The sequence below is a fragment of the Macaca fascicularis genome, chromosome 2, assembly GCF_037993035.2.
Source record: "Macaca fascicularis isolate 582-1 chromosome 2, T2T-MFA8v1.1".
Classification (NCBI taxonomy): Eukaryota; Metazoa; Chordata; class Mammalia; order Primates; family Cercopithecidae; genus Macaca; species Macaca fascicularis.
In genome coordinates, this window is record NC_088376.1 from 107,436,860 (window position 1) to 107,454,408 (window position 17,549).

The 17,549-nt window shown below is 45.6% G+C and overlaps 1 protein-coding gene across 12 annotated transcripts in view; it reads left to right on the forward strand.

Annotated features, from left to right (window-relative positions):
• Nucleotides 1-5,587: 5,587 nt before the first annotated feature.
• Nucleotides 5,588-17,549, forward strand: part of LOC102119042 (zinc finger protein with KRAB and SCAN domains 7) — a 60,132-nt gene continuing 48,170 nt past the window's right edge. For 6 of the 12 annotated variants that reach the window (XR_006696111.2, XR_012431066.1, XM_045386400.2 and 3 more), the window contains exons 1-3: nucleotides 5,588-5,866; nucleotides 7,311-7,851; nucleotides 15,506-15,674. Coding sequence is in view for 6 of the 12 variants with exons in the window: in XM_045386400.2 (XP_045242335.2) it covers nucleotides 7,429-7,851; nucleotides 15,506-15,674 (592 nt within the window). In the remaining 6 variants the exon portion in view is untranslated. Of the gene's footprint in view, nucleotides 5,904-7,310; nucleotides 7,852-15,505; nucleotides 15,675-17,549 lie in introns of all 12 variants that reach the window. The other 6 variants (XM_074031885.1, XM_074031887.1, XM_074031884.1 and 3 more) reach the window with 4 other exon arrangements.

Genomic DNA, 17,549 nt, shown 5'->3' on the forward strand with positions numbered 1-17,549 from the left:
GTGCATTTACAATCCTCTAGCTAGACACAGAGTGCTGATTGATGCATTTTTACAGGGTGCTGATTGGCGCATTTACAATCCTTTAGCTAGACACAGAGTGCTGATTGGTGCATTTACAATCCTCCAGCTAGACAGAAAAGTTCTCCAAGTCTGCACTTGACACACGAAGTCCAGCTGGCTTCACCTCTCATCATGAGGGAGAATCCATACCAGTGCCAATGACAAATGGGGGTAGCCTGGGGCCACAGCTCCCATGCTGGGGTTCTGGTAGGCTTGCCCACAGGCAATTGCCTGGGACAAGTCCTAAACTAAAGAGCACCAGAAGCAATTTGTATTAGTCTGTTCTCACACTGCTATAAAGAACTATCTAAGATGGGTAATTTATGAAGAAAAAAGGTTTAATCTGTTGTGGGAAGTCAGGGACCCTGAACGGAGGGACTGGCTGAAGCCACAGCAGAAGAACATAAATTGTGAAGATTTCATGGACATTTATTAGTTCCCCAGATTAATACTTTTATAATTTCTTACGTCTATCTTTACTGCAATGTCTGAACATAAATTGTGAAGACTTCATGGACACTTATCACTTCCCCAATCAATATCCTTGTGATTTCTTATGCCTGTCTTTACTTTCATCTCTTAATCCCATCATCTTCGTAAGCTGAGGAGGATGAATGTCACCTCAGGACCCTGTGATAATTGTGTTAACTGCACAAATTGTTTGTAGAGCATGTGTGTTTGAACAATATGAAATCCGGGCACCTTGAAAAAAGAACAGGATAACAGCAATCTCAGGGAACAAGGGAGATAAGACTTGGAGTCTGACTGCCAGTGAGCCGGATGGAACAGAGCCATATTTCTCTTCTTTCAAAGGCAAATAGGAGAAATATCGCTGAATTCTTTTTCTCAGCAAGGAACATCCCTGAGAAAGAGAATGTGCCCTGAGGGTAGGTCTATAAATGGCCCCCCTTGAGGCGGCCGCCTTTTACAGTTGAAGCCGAAGGGATGAAATAAGCCCTGGTCTCCTGTAGCGCTCCCAGGCTTATTAGGACGAAGAAATTCCCACATAATAAATTTTGGTCAGACAGGTTGTCTGCTCTCAAACCCTGTCTCCTGATAAGATACTATCAATAACAATGCATGCCCGAAACTTCATTGGCAATTTTAATTTTTGCCCCATCCTGTGGTCCTATGATCTCGCCCTGTCTCCATTTGCTTTGTGATATTTTATTACTTTGTGAAGTATGTGATCTCTGTGACCCACACCCTATTCGTACACTCCCTCCCCTTTTGAAAATTGCTAATAAAATCTTGCTGGTTTTACGGCTTGGAGATCATCATGGAACCTGCCGATGTGTGATGTCTCCCCCAGACCCCTAGTTTTAAAATTTCTCTCCTTGTACTCTTTCCCTTTATTTCTCAAACCAGCCGAGATGCTTAGGGAAATAGAAAAGAACCCACGATAAATATCAGGGGTGGGGTTTCACCCAATATTAATCAACTTATAGTTCTGCAGGCTTAATAGGAAGCATGACTAGGAGGTCTCAGGAAATTTACAATCATGGCAGAATGTGAAGGGGAAGCAAGTACCTTCTTTATATGGTGGCAGGGGAGAGAGAGAGAGAGTAAAGGGGGAAGTGCTACACACTTCTAAATGATCAGATCTCATGAGACATCACTCACTATCACGAGAACAGTAAGGGGGAAATCTGTCCCCATGATCCAATCACCTCCCACTGGGCCCCTCCTCCAATTCGACATGAGATTTGGGCAGGGACACAAATCCAAACCATATCACCACCCCCTCCATGGTCTTTGCACACTTGGAACAACTTCCATTTCCCTCTAGGAAGCTCAGAGGCCTGTGGGGTTTGGCGGTTCACTCGCCTGAGATCAGCTCCTCAAGGAAGTCCCTGAGACCCCAGCACCGAGAAAACCCTTCCTCTCACCAAGTCACCCCCAAGGCTATGTTTGGTGACCATCACTGACCCTCCCCACTCTCCTAACAAGGCCTGGCACACCGTTGGCAGGAAGAAGCCTGACAGGAATTAAAAAACAGGAATGAATGAAGGTCAGAGAAAGCATCTTGCAATAGAAAGAAGAGAAGGAGGAATGGTCTAAAGACCAGAAATCAAAGCCTAACTTACCCATCTCAGCCAGTAAAATGTTACTCAGCTACTAGGCTGTTTGCCAAGCCTCAGGATCCTCATCTGCAAACCAGTGATCCTGTGATACTGTTGTAGAGACACTGCGTGCAAAGTAGACAAGCAGCTATAAGGGATGTCCGTGTCTCATTCCCTCCAAGCTCCTCAATATAGCCAGCCACCACAGGCAACTTTCTACAACCCAGACTGATCAGGTCATTCCCTGTTAAAAGCCTTCCACAGCAACCAGGATCACGGACACATTTCTTAGAAGCTAGATTGGACTTTGTGTTGGATGCCACGAAAACAATGGTGGCCTGACCATACGGCACTCACATCCAGCTAAGGGAACAGCCATGTCAAGAGTTAGTGTCAGGGGACTCAACTGTGAACCAGAGAGATATGGTGTCAGCCAAGATGGGGCTTACAGTACAGTAGGGAGGCCAGTAAGTAGACAGTGTTAATGCAGTATATCCAATAGGGACCATAACCTATTGGTTATGGTAATAGCATAGCATGGCAGGCCACCACAGGCGCAAAAAGGAAGCCACACCTAATCTAGGTGGAGTGCAGAAAAGACTTCCTGGAGAAAGGGCTTCCTGGCAGTGTTTTAAGGGATAAGTAGGAGTTTTCGAGGTGAAAGGAGGGTCTCTCCCTTCTCTTAGTTAGGGCTTGGGCCCCATTCATTCCCATCACAGTGGACTGGGGTTTTCTTCCCATATCATGGCAGGTCCACCCACCCCATGTGTCTAGGGTCCCACCTTCTTTTCAGGGTGTGTAGGAGTATTCTGGCTGTTGAAAAGGGACTATCCACACAGATGATGTCAGAACGTCTGAGCAGTTTGGGGACAGAGACTCTCCAGACCTGTGCTCCTCTCTTTGTGGGGTTTTTTGTTTGTTTGTTTTTTGTTTTGTTCTGTTGTTTTTGACAGGGTCTTGTCACCCAGGCTGGAGTGGCACAAACACTGCTCACTGCAGCCTTAACTTCCTGGGCTCAGATGATCCTCCCACCTCAGCCTCTGGAGTAGGTGGGACTATAGGCATGTGCCACCAAGCCCAGCTAATTTTTAAATTTTTTGTAGAGACAGGGTTTCACCATGTTGCCCAGGCTGGTCACAAACCCCTGGCTTCAAGTGTTCCACCTGCCTTGGTGTCCCAGAGTGTTAAGATTACAGGTGTGAGCCACCATGCCCAGCCTCTTTGTGGTCTGAAATCCAGGAAGTTCCTAGAGACACACTTCTCACAGCTGCCCTCACTCCAAGCAGGATTTAACACGAGAAGTGATAGCGATGATGCAGAGCAGCACAGTAATTGCTACAGATATTCTCTTTTTTTTTATTATTACATATATATAGCGCAAATGTGACAGGCCTTAACATTAATATGAATATAGGGGTTGAACTGAGAGGAAACAAGGATAGTAAACACAATACTAGAAAACACCTATAATACTTACAATATGTCAGGCACCATTCTAAGTGCTTTATGTATTTTATCTCATCCAATCCTCACAACAACTCTACAATTCGAGTATATTATTATCCCCATTTTCCAAATAAGGAAGCTAGACACAGACAGGCTAAGTAACTTGTCCCTGGTCACTCAGCTCACGGGATGACACCCAGGGTTCTAGTTTGGGTCCTTGGGTGAATGATAATTTTTTTTACAGTGATGGGAACATGGGTTGGAGCTTCAGGGCTGTGGATAGACGATAAGTTTCCTTTCAGGCATGTAGAACTTGAGTTACCTATTTGTTAGCTCTCATACCAAAGCTTGAGTGATGGTTTTTAAGAGAGATCGAGTTAGAGTACAGAATTCCTAAAGGCTTTCTGTGGTTGTCTTTGGCCCAAAGGTACGTGTCCTAAGGTGCTATATTGAGGCATCATCGAGTGTCTTGCCCACTGGCACCCAATCCAGTCATGGTAGATCAGGTCAAGCCCACAGTGTTGGTCACAGAAGTGCCTCTGAAGTCTAAACACACTGCTCAGATGGGCCTGGTCCTTACAGCCAATGAAAGACAACTACTTGAGCATGAAACAGCTCTGAAGAATAAAAAAACCTCAATCTGGGTTTCCAAATCCTTGTGTCTCCTATACTAGTAAGCCAGGACTGCAGGACAACACATGGTCAAGGAGAACTGAAAATCAGGTCTGAGAGCATTTAGCCTGGCCTTGGGAGATTTCCTCCTAAAGAATCCTAAGCTTCTGGGGCCTTGATTTGCCTTCCATCTCAAGAATCCTAAGCTTCTGGGGCCTTGATTTGCCTTCCATCTCAAGAATCCTAAGCTTCTGAGGTCTTGATTTGCCAGGCAATGTCTAGCATCAATGTCAGGCAGAGGCTGGGGTTCCTGGTTTTAAACAGCCAAAACCTCCTTGTGAGATTTCCAAATGGAGAGGGGGACCTTGATGACGGGAAACCACCCATTAGGATCAATGGACAAAGATTGCTCCAAGACATTACTTTTAATCTTGTGGAAACTCTGGAGCAGGACTTCTGGTGTCTTTGTTTTTATCTTGGCTCATGCAGATATATGAGGAACATATGTCAGGGCCAGGGTTAGGCCCAGGACACCTTTGAAATGTTGCCATCCCTAGACAGTCCAGGAGACTGTTTACTTTGGGCCCTGTAAAGGACCTACCTCCTGCACTATAATAAAGATGCACAGTTAACCTCATCATACCCTTTGCCCTTCATCCATGGTCATTAGCACACAGGGTCTGCTCAATCGTGTTTGTAACAAGGACCTGTTCATATCCTACTTCTGTAGTAAACCATTCTTCAAAGTGAAGTTCACCTGGGTACCATCTGCCACCCAGAGGCTAGACAACTGCCTCCTAGGTTACAAACTGTCCCCACACCTTCTCAATTTATCTGCTCCTTGGTCTCCCTAGGAACCTCTACATAGACACCAGAATACTGGTGCTATCTTAGGAAATATTAACCACATTTATGGGCCAAAATATCACAATTTCTAGACATGCTTCTTCATTTTTAAGATGGGAGATGCTTGCTGCTCCCTTCACTGAGACTTCAGATTGGGCATCACACATGGTATAACTGACTGCTCAGGATATGCCAGGCCTTTTGCTGTATAGTGTCTGTTACCTCGTTTGGTGCTCCCAGCCCTGTGAGGTACGCATTATGCTCTGCATTTTTTCAGATGAGAAAACAGGCTTGGAGGTTGGGTATCTTTCCCAAGGACACCTGGAGAAGAGAGGGTAGAGCTGGGACGCGTCTGGATTCTCCGACTATGTCCTGAGAGCGGGATGTGAGTGACCTGAGCCCTCGCGAGACCCCGCCCCCGCCCGCAGCAGGTGGCCGGGCACAGCCGAGAAGAAAGCCCTGCCAGCTCTCCCGGGTGCGGGGACGCGCGCGCCCACCTTCGCGGAGACTTCCGGGATCCCGGAGGGGGCGGAAGTCGAGGCCTCTTTCGCTTCCGGCTCGGCCATTGTTTTTGCTTTAACTGGCAGTAGAGGTGTCCGGCTTCGGGGCCGAGTGCCACTGCGAGTGGGCCGGGGCGCGGAGGGAGGCGCGGCCGGAGCTCGGGTGGCCGACGCTGGCCCGGACCGCGCTTCTTCGCGGCAGCAGGCGGCGCGGTCCCCGTGACTCTCAGAAGCCGCCCAATGTGGAGCCGCTTCTTTGTCCCATACCCCTGACCATTCGTGCGTGGCACGGAGCCGGGTATCTGCGGGTACAGCGATGAACAGGGCAGACGTGGCCAGGTGAGCGGCGCTGCTGAAGCCTGGTGTAACACGAAAGGTAGATCGCTGTTTTCCCAGCTCTTGCAGTGGGAAACTGTATGAACCGTCAGATTTGGGTCAGACCCAAGCTCAGAATCGCAAACGTGGAGCGTGACTTGGAAATGCAAAAATCCAATTGAGATTTTAAAGTGCTGAGCATTCGGAACACTATGGGAAGTAGGAGAATGGCCTGAACTTTCTACACGTGTGGGATCTTAGAGCAGAGTTTACAGATTATTTTAAAGTCCTTCTTTGTCTTTTTAAAGAGATTGAGAGGGGGATCTGGGACGCTTGGTGATTTGGAAGCACAGCACAGATGCCCTAGTTACCAATAAGGTGCTGATTTTCAAACGTTCAAAGTTTTCCTCCACTTCAGTATCAGTTAAATGTATCATATTCATTCGTTTCCCAATTATGTGTGCCATGTACACACGTGGACAAAGATGACTGGAAGTTAGCTCTGCCCTTTGTATCCTCCCAGAAAGCAGGGGAGACAGTCGTGTAAACCACAAACGATTACAGTGTGAGACGTGCTCTACTAGAGGTTTGAATGAAAAAGGTAGTTTGGGATCGCTGAGATGATAACCACCCGTCTAAGCCTAGCGTGGTCAGGAAGGCTTTCTAGGGGAGGTGCATTGAGTAAAAAAAGGTCTGGTATTTTCTGATTCCATTTGGTTCCTTTCCTTTGGTGGCCATCCAGCAGTTTGGAGGATGAGAGTGGTGAGTTGGGCATAAACCAGTTAAAGGGTTATAGTGAGAGGTACACAAAGGGAAGCTACCAGCACTCTTCCTGATGGGGCAATCAGAAAAACCAAGAAAAAATTGCCTTTGTTCATGATCTTGACAGACAAATTTGTCAAAAGTTGAAGAAGAAAAATTCAAAGAAAGAGTATGTGTGGCTTCTAGCTGTGTCTCTAGAGCTCTAGCTCCAAAGTTTCTTTATTTTGCATTTCTATCAGAAGAGGTTTGGTCACCTACTCCCTACATTGGTTTATTTGTAATTTAAACATGAGTACTACTATACAAATTGTAATGCACATTATAAAACATACATTAAATGGGAGTTAAATAACTTAGTATTTTCTCTTGCACCCTTTGGGGTATCCTGCATTTCCCACATTGGAGACCATTGCTGTCTTTCTTGCATGGGTACTTGGGGTGAGTGGTTGGGGTTGTGGCTGGTTGTGAAGTGGGTAAGGCCAGGTGGTGAAGGGCTGTGAATGCGAGGCATAGACCTTTAGATTTTATCCTGTAGGTAATGGGAGCCACTGAAACTTTAAGAAGGGCATCATTTGGAGAGATGCTTAGCGAGAATGCCCAGTTGTGTTCTTTTTTCCTGGAACTTTGTTTTTTGACTCAGTGGAGGATTGTCATCAGCCTGGGGCTGAATATTCCAAGAACTCTGATTTCACTCTTGTTTCTGTAGGCAACACTACCATCACCCTTTTCTCCAACCCTGAAAAACAGCTCCTGAGACCTGAACTATAGACCATCATTTTAATCAGACCAATTGCAGCTGGAACAAGCTTCTCTTTGGGGTCACAATGACCACTTCAGGCAGGGGAAATTTAGGCCTCATCCCCAGGAGTACTGCTTTCCAGAAGCAGGAGGGGCGCCTGACTGTGAAGCAGGAGCCAGCGAACCAGAGCTGGGGGCAGGGCAGCAGTCTCCAAAAGAACCATCCTCCTGTCTGCGAAATCTTCCGGCTACACTTCAGACAATTATGTTACCACGAGATGTCTGGGCCACAGGAAGCGTTGAGCCGGCTCCGGGAGCTCTGCCACTGGTGGCTTATGCCAGAGGTGCACACCAAGGAGCAGATCCTGGAGCTGCTGGTGCTCGAGCAGTTCCTGAGCATCCTCCCTGGGGAGCTCCGTACCTGGGTGCAGCTGCATCACCCTGAGAGTGGTGAGGAGGCTGTGGCTGTGGTGGAGGATTTCCAGAGACACCTCAGTGGACCAGAGGAGGTGAGCAGTTGGGTTTAGAATGGCGGCCTGATGCTTCTCTAATGCTTGGGTTAGCCTAGGCATGGGCCCTAGGCCAGGCCCTGGGCCAGTTTGCCTTAAGGGTTCCTGAACTTGTCCTGTGGATAGAGGGAAAACAGTTTTGTGCTCCAAGCCATAAATACAAATGCACATCCCAGCTAAGCTGTGTGATTCACCTTGTGAGATACTGTGTTCTGAGCCTAGCTTCATCCTGGGGATTTGCATGGTACTCCTGGCCGGCAGGGGATCTTCATGCTGGTTAGAATAGGGTGATCAGGGGAAGGCGGACTTTTGGGTATGCTGATAATACGGGCCTTCATTTGAGATATTCTGTTTGCTCACTTCCTTGGACTTCTCAGAGTCAATTTTCTATTTTCCTGCCTCTTTGATTCCTTGAAAGGTGACATTTTGGGGCCTTGTAATTATTTATTCCTTTTGCTAGCTCTCCAAACCTAACTGGGATCTTTTTGCATCTTTAAATCTAATTTAAGTTTTCTCTATTTCCTGGAGTTCTCGCAAATGTAATGGCAAGGTAATTTAAACTAGAGGGATAGTTGGGAAGAGTGAGCAGTAAGACACATTGGAAAATCTGGTTTCTAGGACCATAATGCCATCTAGCTCTGTGATCATGTGTTTCAGTCAGGGTTCAGTGAGAGAGGTAGAATGAGTAGGAGAGAGGTGTGTGTGTGTGTGTGTGTGTGTGTGTGTGTGTGTGCAGGTGCATGTGCACGTGTAAAGAGATTTATTGCTGACTGGGCACAGTAGCTCATGCCTGTAATCCCGGCACTTTGGGAGGCCGAAGGGGGTGGATCACTTGAGGTCAGGAGTTTGAGACCAGCCTGGCCAACATGGCAAAGCCCAGTCTCTAACAGTACAAAAATTTGCTAGGTATGGTGGCATGTACCTGTAATCTCAGCTACTGGGGAGGCTGAGGCAAGAGAATCACTTGAAGCCAGGAGGCAGAGGTTGCAGTAAGCCAAGATCACGCCACTACACTCCAGCCTGGGTGACAAACCGAGACTTCATCAAAAAAAAAAAAAAAAAAAAAAAGATTTATTGCTAGTAAGTGGCTTATGTAATTGTGAGGCTGGCCAGGCAAGTCTGAAACACATAGGCAGGCCATCGACAAGGGCAGCCCAAAACAGTGGCACAAGCTGAAGCTGCAGTGCACAGGTGGAGTTTCTTCTTTCTTCTTTGTCCTTTTCCTTTCCTCTTTTGTCTCCTTTCTTCTTTCTCTGGTTTTTTTTTTTTTTTTTTTTTTTTTTTTTTGAGACAGGGTCTTGCTCTGTTGCCTAGGCCAGAATGCAGTGGCATGAACATGGTTCACTGCAAGCTCAGCCTCCCGGCTCAAGTGATCCTCCCACCTTAGCCTCCTAAGTAGCTGGTACCACAGTCATGTGCCATCACACCAGGCTAATTATTATTATTATTATTTTTGTAGACATGCAGTCTTGGTATGTTGCCCAGGTTTGTTCTTGAATTCCTGGCTTCAAATCTTCTTGCCTTGGCTTCCCAAAGCACTGGGATTACAGACATGAGCTACCACACCTGGCCTGGAATTTCTTCTTCATGGAACTTTTAGCTCTGCTTTTAAGGGCTTACAACTGATTGAATGAGGCTCATGCATTCATTCATTATCTAGTATAATCTCCCTTACTTAAAGTAAATTTATTATGTACTTTAATCACATTTTTAAAATAGTGTACAGCAACACCTGTATTGATGTTTGATTAGTACCAAGTTGACACATCAAAAGATCATCACACCGTGGATAAGCTAGTTCTTCCTAATGAGTTTTAAATTGTTCCCCTATAATAGAAGCAGGGTAGACTAGAGGTCCCCTCTACTTTATCCATTTGTACTTTATCAGGGGAAAACAGTACAGAAAATTTCCCAAGTTCCCAATATATCATTTTATTCAATGCTTTTTTTTCCTGAGATAATCTCACCCTATTGCCCAGACTGGAGTGTGGTGGCACAATCTTGGCTCAATGCAACCTGTGCCTCCTGGGCTCAAGTGATCCTCCTACCTCAGCTTCCTTAGTAGCTGGGATCATAGGTGTGAGCCACCACACCTGGCTAATTTTTGTATTTTTAGTAGAGATGGGGTTTCACTATGTTGTCCAGGCTGATCTTGAACTCCTGAACTCAAGAGAGCCACCTGCCTCATCCTCCCAAAGTGCTGGAATTACAGGTGTGAGCCACCACACCCAGCCTATTCAATGCTTTTTAAAAAATGATTACATATCACTAGGGAATCAGTTCTAGTTGATCAGGATCCTGGGGCTAGACATTTTTCCAGGATTATCAGCAGTACACATTTGTCATTATCAACCATCATTTTCTTTGTGTAAATAAGTAAGCACATATGAGTAAATCAGCTGTCACAAGGGTCTAGAGAGCAGCTGAGCCAGCCATGGCAATGACAGGTGGCTGAAGACATATTTAGAGAACCATTTAGTGAGGGTGGCAGAAGGAAAATTTCCCTATTTCTTGCTTGGTTTTGCTTAAGAAGTGAATGCTTCCTCCATTAAAATTTCTAGTGCTTTATCCAGCTAGCCTCAGAAAAGGGTGACTGTTGCGTCACAACCCAAGAACATGACTAACAGTTGACAGGTGAGGCAGCTGAATGCTCATGGCTCCAGCCTGGGAGTAGGGTCTCTGGAGTCCATTTCTTACTCTCCCACTACTGTCAGTGTTGTTTTCTGACATGAAGACATAAGGGCAGTACTGTCTTTCATCGGTAGGGGTTCAGAAAATGTTTACAGAATGGCTAAATGAATAAACAAAGCTTTTCCATGGAAGTTTGCCAAGAGGAGATAAAGGAGGGTCCAGGTAAATTGGAGTCATTTTGCTTATCAGGAGCAAGCCACTTTATTGCTGCAGAAGGAGCATGTACATGTGTGCACATTGTGGCTGGGAAAGGGTTGTACAGTGATCCCTACTGGGCTGCAGAGTCATGCAACTTGCAGAATTTTTCTTTTTTTTTTTTTTTTTTTTTTTTTTTTGTTTGAGACAGAGTCTTACTCTGTCGCCCAGGCTGGAGTGCAGTGGCACGATCTCAGCTCACTGCAAGCTCCGCCTCCTGTGTTCACACCATTCTCCTGCCTCAGCAGGAGTATGCTGGGACTACAGGTGTCCACCACCATGCCCAGCTAATTTTTTGTAGTTTTAATAGTGACAGGGTTTCACTGTGTTAGCCAGAATGGTCTCGATCTCCTGACCTTGTGATCCGCCCGCCTCGGCCTCCCAAAGTGTTGGGATTACAGGTGTAAGCCACCGTGCCTGGCCTGTTTCCTGTATCTTTTTTCATCTCCTGCCAGGGTTACAAAACAGGCAGTGCAGTAATCATTATCTCCACTTGACAAGTGAAGTGAGCACCCATAGTAAGCATTCCCTTGCCCAAAAGATTTAGCTGAAGTGTGGTTGCTTCTGATTACCATCAAATGTGAGGACCAGGATTTTCCATCTCCCTAGTTTCTAAGCCAACAGCTTTTCTCTAGGGTCTTGCTGTGGAATGCTGTATTAGAAAGAGTTTTTCATGTTTTCAAGGAAAGGAAACCTATGATTCTGTATTAGTCTTTTTCACACTGCTATAAAGAACTACCTGAAACTGAATAATTAAGAAGAAAAGAGGTTTAATTGGCCCACAGTTCCACAGGCTTAACAGGAAGCATGACCGGGAGGTCTCAGGAAACTTACAATCATGGCAGAAGGCAAAAAGGAAGCAAAGACCTTCTTCACACTGTGGCAGAAGAGAATGCAGGGGGTAGTGACACATACTTTTAAATGATCAGATCTCATGAGAACTCACAAGAACAGCAAGGGGAAATCCACCCCATGATCCAGTCATCTCCCACCAGGCCCCTTCTCCAATTCGATGTGAGATTTGGGTAGGAACACAAATCTAAACCATTATTATTCTGCCCCTGGCCCCTCCCAAATCTCACGTTCTTCTCACATTGAAAAATACAATTATCCCTTCTCAACAGTCCCCCGGACTTAACTCATTTCAGCATTAACTCAAAAGTTCACAGTCCAAAGTCTTATCTGAGACAAGGTAAGTCCCTTCCACCTATTAGCCTATAAAATCAAAAACTAGTTAGTTACTTCCCAGATGCAATGGGGATATAGGCATTGGGTAAATGCTACCGTTCCAAATGGGAGAAATTGGCCAAAACAAAGGGGCTACATGTCCCATGCAAGTCCAAAACTGAGCAGGGTAGTCATCAAGTCTTAAAGCTCCAAAATAATCACTTTTGACTCCATGTCTCACATCCGGGGCATGCTGATGCAAGAGATCGGTTCCCAAGGCCTTGGACGTACTAGCCCTTGTGGTTCTGCATGGTGTAGCCCCCATGGCTGCATTCACCAACTACATTAAGTGCCTGCGCCTTTTCCAGGCACATGGTGCAAGCTGTTTGTGGATTTACCATTCTGGGGTCTGGAGGATGGTGGCTGTCTTCTTACAGCTCCACTAGGGAATGCCTCAGTGGGACTGTATGGGGGCTCTAACCTTACATTTCCCCTTCACACTGCCTTAGTAGAAGTTCTCCATGAGAGTTCCACCCCTGCAGCAGACTTCTGGCTGGACATCCAGGTGTTTCCATACCTGCTCTGAAATCTAGGAGGAGGTTCCCAAACTTCAACTCTTGCCTTCTCCACACCCGCAGGCCCAACAACATGTGAAAGCTGCCAAGGCTTGGAGCTTACACCCTCTGAAGCCACAGCCTGAGCTATACCTTGGCCTCTTTTAGCCACAGCTGGAGCTGGAGTGGCTGGGACACGGGGGACCATGTCCTGAGGCTGCACAGAGCAGCTAGACCCTGGGCCTGGCCCATGAAACCACAGTTTTCACCTAGACCTCCAGGTCTGTGATGGGAGGGACTGCCGTGAATGTCTCTAAAATGCCCTGAAGACACTTTCCCCATTGTCTTGGCCATTAAAATTTGATTCCTCTTTACTTAAATTTCTGCAGCAGGCTTGAATTTCTCCTCAGAAAATGGGTGTTTCTTTTCTACCACATGGCCGGGCTGCAAATTTTCCAAATTTTTATGCTTTGCTTCCCTTTTAAATGTAAGTTCCAGTTTCAGATCTCTTTGTTCACAAATATGAGTGGACACTTTTAGAAACAGCCAGGTCACTTCTTGAATGCTTTGCTGCTTAGAAATTTCTTCTGCCAGATACCCTGAATCATTTCTCTCAAGTTCAAAGTTCCACAGATCTCTAGAGCAGGGGCAAAATGCTGCCAGTCTCTTTGCTAAAGGAGAGCAAGAATGACCTTTGTTCCAGTTCCCAATACGTTTCTCATCTCCATCTGAGACCACCTCAGCCTGGACTTCATTATCCATATCACTGTCAGCATTTTAGTCAAAACCATTCAACAAGTCTCTAGGAAGTTCCAAACTTTCCCACATCTTCCTGTCTTCTTTTCAGCCCTCCAGACTGTTCCAACCTCTGCCTGTTACCCAGTTCCAAAGTTGCTTCCATATTTTCAGGTATCTTTATAGCAGTGCTCCACTTTCCTGGTACCAATTTTCTGCATTAGTCCATTTTCACACTGCTGTAAAGAACTACCTGAGATTAGGTAATTTATGAAGAAAAGAGGTTTAATCGACTCACAGTTCTGCAGACTTAACAGAAAGCATGACTGGGAGGCCTCAGGAAACTTAAAATCATAGTGGAAGGTGAAGGGGAAGCAAGGACCCTCTTCACATTGTGACAGGAAAGAGAGAGCACACAGAGGAAAGTGCCACACACTTTTAAACAATCAGATCTCATGAGAACTCACTATTACAAGAACAGCAAGGGGGAAATCTGTCCCCCTCTCCCCCCCCGCCCCGCCACCACTGTAATCCAGTCACCTCCCACCAGGCCCCTCCTCCAATTCAACATGAGATTTGGGCAGGGACACAAATCCAAACCATATAAAAGTCCTAGATAATGAACAGGAACTTTACCAGGATTAAATTATTAGTGAATTACAAAGTTGAATTATCACAATGCAGTAAGTTCTATCTTATGCCAATACCCAAAGCTCCTGTACTGAAGAGCTGTGACTCCCATTTTAGAGAGTCTTTCAGTTTCAAAGAACGTTTCAGTGGGAGAGCTTGGGAACTACAGAATCCAGGGAACCTGCTGGTCCTACCACTACACTGGTGAGGTATATATTAAAGGAGAGAGTCCCTTAACATCTCAGCAGATACAGCCTAATAGGGCGAATCCTGTGTGGTTTATTGAAGAACTTATTTTTACCTTATGGTGTGCTGTGTACATACCAGAGCAAGTGAACTTCAAAGTGTGCCTTATTTAGATAATAGTTTAGGTTTTTCTGCCCTACATGCTGTTAAAAGGAGTAACCATGAGATTGTGAGGAGTCGGTTTGATGACAATAAGCAAGGGTTAGAAATAAAATGTCTATGTTCTGAGGTATTCTCAAGGTTTCTACAGGTTAGTGTGTCTGATCTTATTTGCCTTTTTAAATATAAATTATTGGGGAGAGGTAGTACATATTGAAAACTGAGTTTGCAGATAACCTTAAAGTCTTAGGAAAATATCAAGAGGAAGTCAGTCAGCAGATATTAATCAAGCACCATTGTAGGGCTATGTGTTGTTTTGGAGCTAGTGATCAAGACAAAAGTTCTTACCCTCAAAAAACTTACACTCTGTTGGGGAAACATAGACAATAAAGACCTAAGTAAGATTACTTAAAGATTAATACATGCAATCTAGAAATTATAATTGGTTAATTGAGTCTGACTATCCCTGCTTTGTCAGTGTGCTCAGGGAAAGCTTCTCTGAAGAGGAGACACTTTTGCTCAGAGAAATTGGAAAAGCTCTCCAGGTTTGCCAGCCACTGTTCTGGGTATTGCTTCAGCTGTTAGTGTCAGTAGCATTATTTGTGCTCATGCACATACACATACTTATCTTTTTTTACATCCTTCGTACTTCCTTTTTTGTTTGTTTGGTTTGTTTTTGTTTTGGTTTGTTTTTGTTTTCTTCTCACTCTGATCTGATCTGATCTTGGCTCACTGCAACCTCCGCCTCCCAGGTTCAAGTGATTCTCCTGCCTCAGCCTCCCAAGTAGCTGGGACTACAGCTGCATGCCACTACGCCCGGCTAATTTTTTTGTACTTTTAGTAGAGACAGGATTTCACCATGTTGGCCAGGCTGGTCTCGAGCTCCTGACCTCAGGTGATCCACCCACCTTGGCCTCCCAAAGTGTTGGGATTACAGATGTGAGCCACTGCGCCCAGCCTATCCTTTGTACTTCTGATTGTTCTTTTCTGTCAGCTAAGACCCTAGAGAATGTACTGAATTGCTCTCCTGGCTCCCTTTTTAAATGGTTCTTCATAAGAAAATATGTGTCTGAAGACCTGACACAGAGTGGAAATGGTTATAGAATCTGGTCCTCAAGCTCCTACCAAGAGGGTCAACAGAGGGATGGCAAGTAGAATTGCAAACTTTAGATTCTGCTGTCAGCTTTTTCCCCCCAGTAGGCTGTAGTGGTGGGGCTGGAAGGACACTCTGGCTGTTCTTTTCCCTGGCTTTCTTTCTGGAGGGGGCTGCTTAGAGGTTTTGGGTTCAGTACCTTCAAGGATGCTCTTTTGAACCCAATTGTGTTTCCTGTCTTTAGGTTTCAGCCCCAGCACAGAAAGAGAAAATGCATTTGGAGGACACAGCAGCTCTGGGTGCAACAAAGGAATCCCCTCCTACGTCACCCCTCAGTGGGGGCTCAGCCCCTGGAGCCCACCAGGCGCCTCCTTATGACCCAGGGACACATCACCTCCCCAATGGGGACTTCGGTACTTATCTCCCCAGTTTTGACGTTAAGTCATGCCTCCCTTCTCTCCTGTGGAGTCTCTTTTCCTTTATCTGCCCATCTCCTACTCCATGGAATCCCTCATTGCCCTGCTGTATGTTCTCCTTCCCTAGTGACCCTGTTTGTTCCTTTTGCTTATTCTCTAATCATTCATGTAGTTAGTAAGTTTTCATCAAGGACATATCATAGGAAAGGCACTGTCAGAGACCAGAGGGATGTAGTACATCTATTGTCACTGATTTCAAAGAGCTTGCTCTCTAGGTGGTAGGATGAGTTAGTCATGTGTAAGAAGAGGCAACCTCATAAGATGCATGTGAATGATATCTGTCCTCAAGCATTTGATCCTGTCACAAATGAGCAATGTGGGCCTTGGAAAAAGTGATCGCCGGGTAAAAAGTAAGATCATTGTGGGCTGGAACTGGTAAGGGATGCTTCATGAAGGAGGTAGCAGTGTATTGGGCAGTAAAAATGTGGAAGAATTTTGAAGGGGAGAAAAAAGTAGTGGGCATGCCATTAGAAGATACAACAAGGACCCTAAGCTGGGGATTCCTTGAGCCCTAATTGAGCTGGAGTTAGGGAAGACTGTATTTGGGAACCTGGGCCTTGTTTGTACAGGACTTTGAGATTGAGGCAGGAATATTTTGGGAGTCAGAGGATAATGTGTTAGAAATAGTATTTCAGGAGGATTACTCTGGCACAGGTGAGCATTATGGATTGAAGGGGAAGGAACTTTAGTTAAAGGCTGGTGCAGTAGAATAGATGTGAGGCAATTAATGCCTGAAGTGCAAAGAGAGGAATGGGTAAGGATAAATATGAAAAATGTTATCATGGAAACATCCATGGAACTTGAGTTTGAAAGGAGAGGCAGGGGAATTAGACTGTTTTGGCCAATGATGGAATCATTGGAGAAATAGAGAAATCTGAAAGAAAGGTGATAAGAACATTTTATTTATTTATTTAATGTTATTTATTTATTCTTTTAAGACAGATAGGGTCTCGCACTGTCACCCAGACTGGAGTGCAATGGCACAATCATAATAGCTCACTGTAGCCTTGAACTTCTGGGCTCAAGAAATCCTCCCACCATGGCCTCTTAGAACTACAGGCATGCCACCATGACCAGCTTTTTTTTTTTTTTTAAACTTTGTATAGAAATGGGATCTCCTGCTGGGAGCAGTGGCACACACACCTGTAATCCCAGCACTTCGGGAGGCTAAGGCAGGTGGATCACTTGAGGTCAGGAGTTTGAGACCAGCCTGGCCAACATGATGAATCCCTTCCTACTAAAAATACAAAAATTAGCCAGGTGTGGTGGCAGGTACTTGTAATCCCAGCTACTCCAGTGGCTGAGGCATAAGAATTGCTTGAACCTGGGAGGCAGAGGTTTCAGTGAGCCATGATCATGCCACTGCACTCCAGCAGAGTGAGACTCTGTCTCAAAAGAGAGAGAGAGAGAGAAAGAAAGGGAAGGAAGGAAGGAAGGAAATTGAAAGAAAGAGAGAAAGAGGAAAGGAAAGGAAAAGAAAAGAGAAGGGGAAGGGAAGGGAAGAGTGAAGGAAGGGAAGGGAAGAGTGAAGGAAGAAAAAGAGGTCTCCTTATGTTGCCCATGCTGGTCTTGAACTCCTAGCCTCAAGCCAGCCTCCCACCTTAGCCTAGAACATCCATCCATTCTAGACACTGAACTTAAGATGTTGCAGGACCCCCAAGTGAAATGGCCCATAGGCAACAGGAGGCATGTGGTAGGGGTCTAGGAGAGAAGTAAGAATTGTGAGAGCGGTATTAAAGCAATGAGAGTTGGTCAGATTGCTGACGGAAAGAACAAGGAAGCACTGGGCCCTGAGTTTTAAGGGGTCTATAA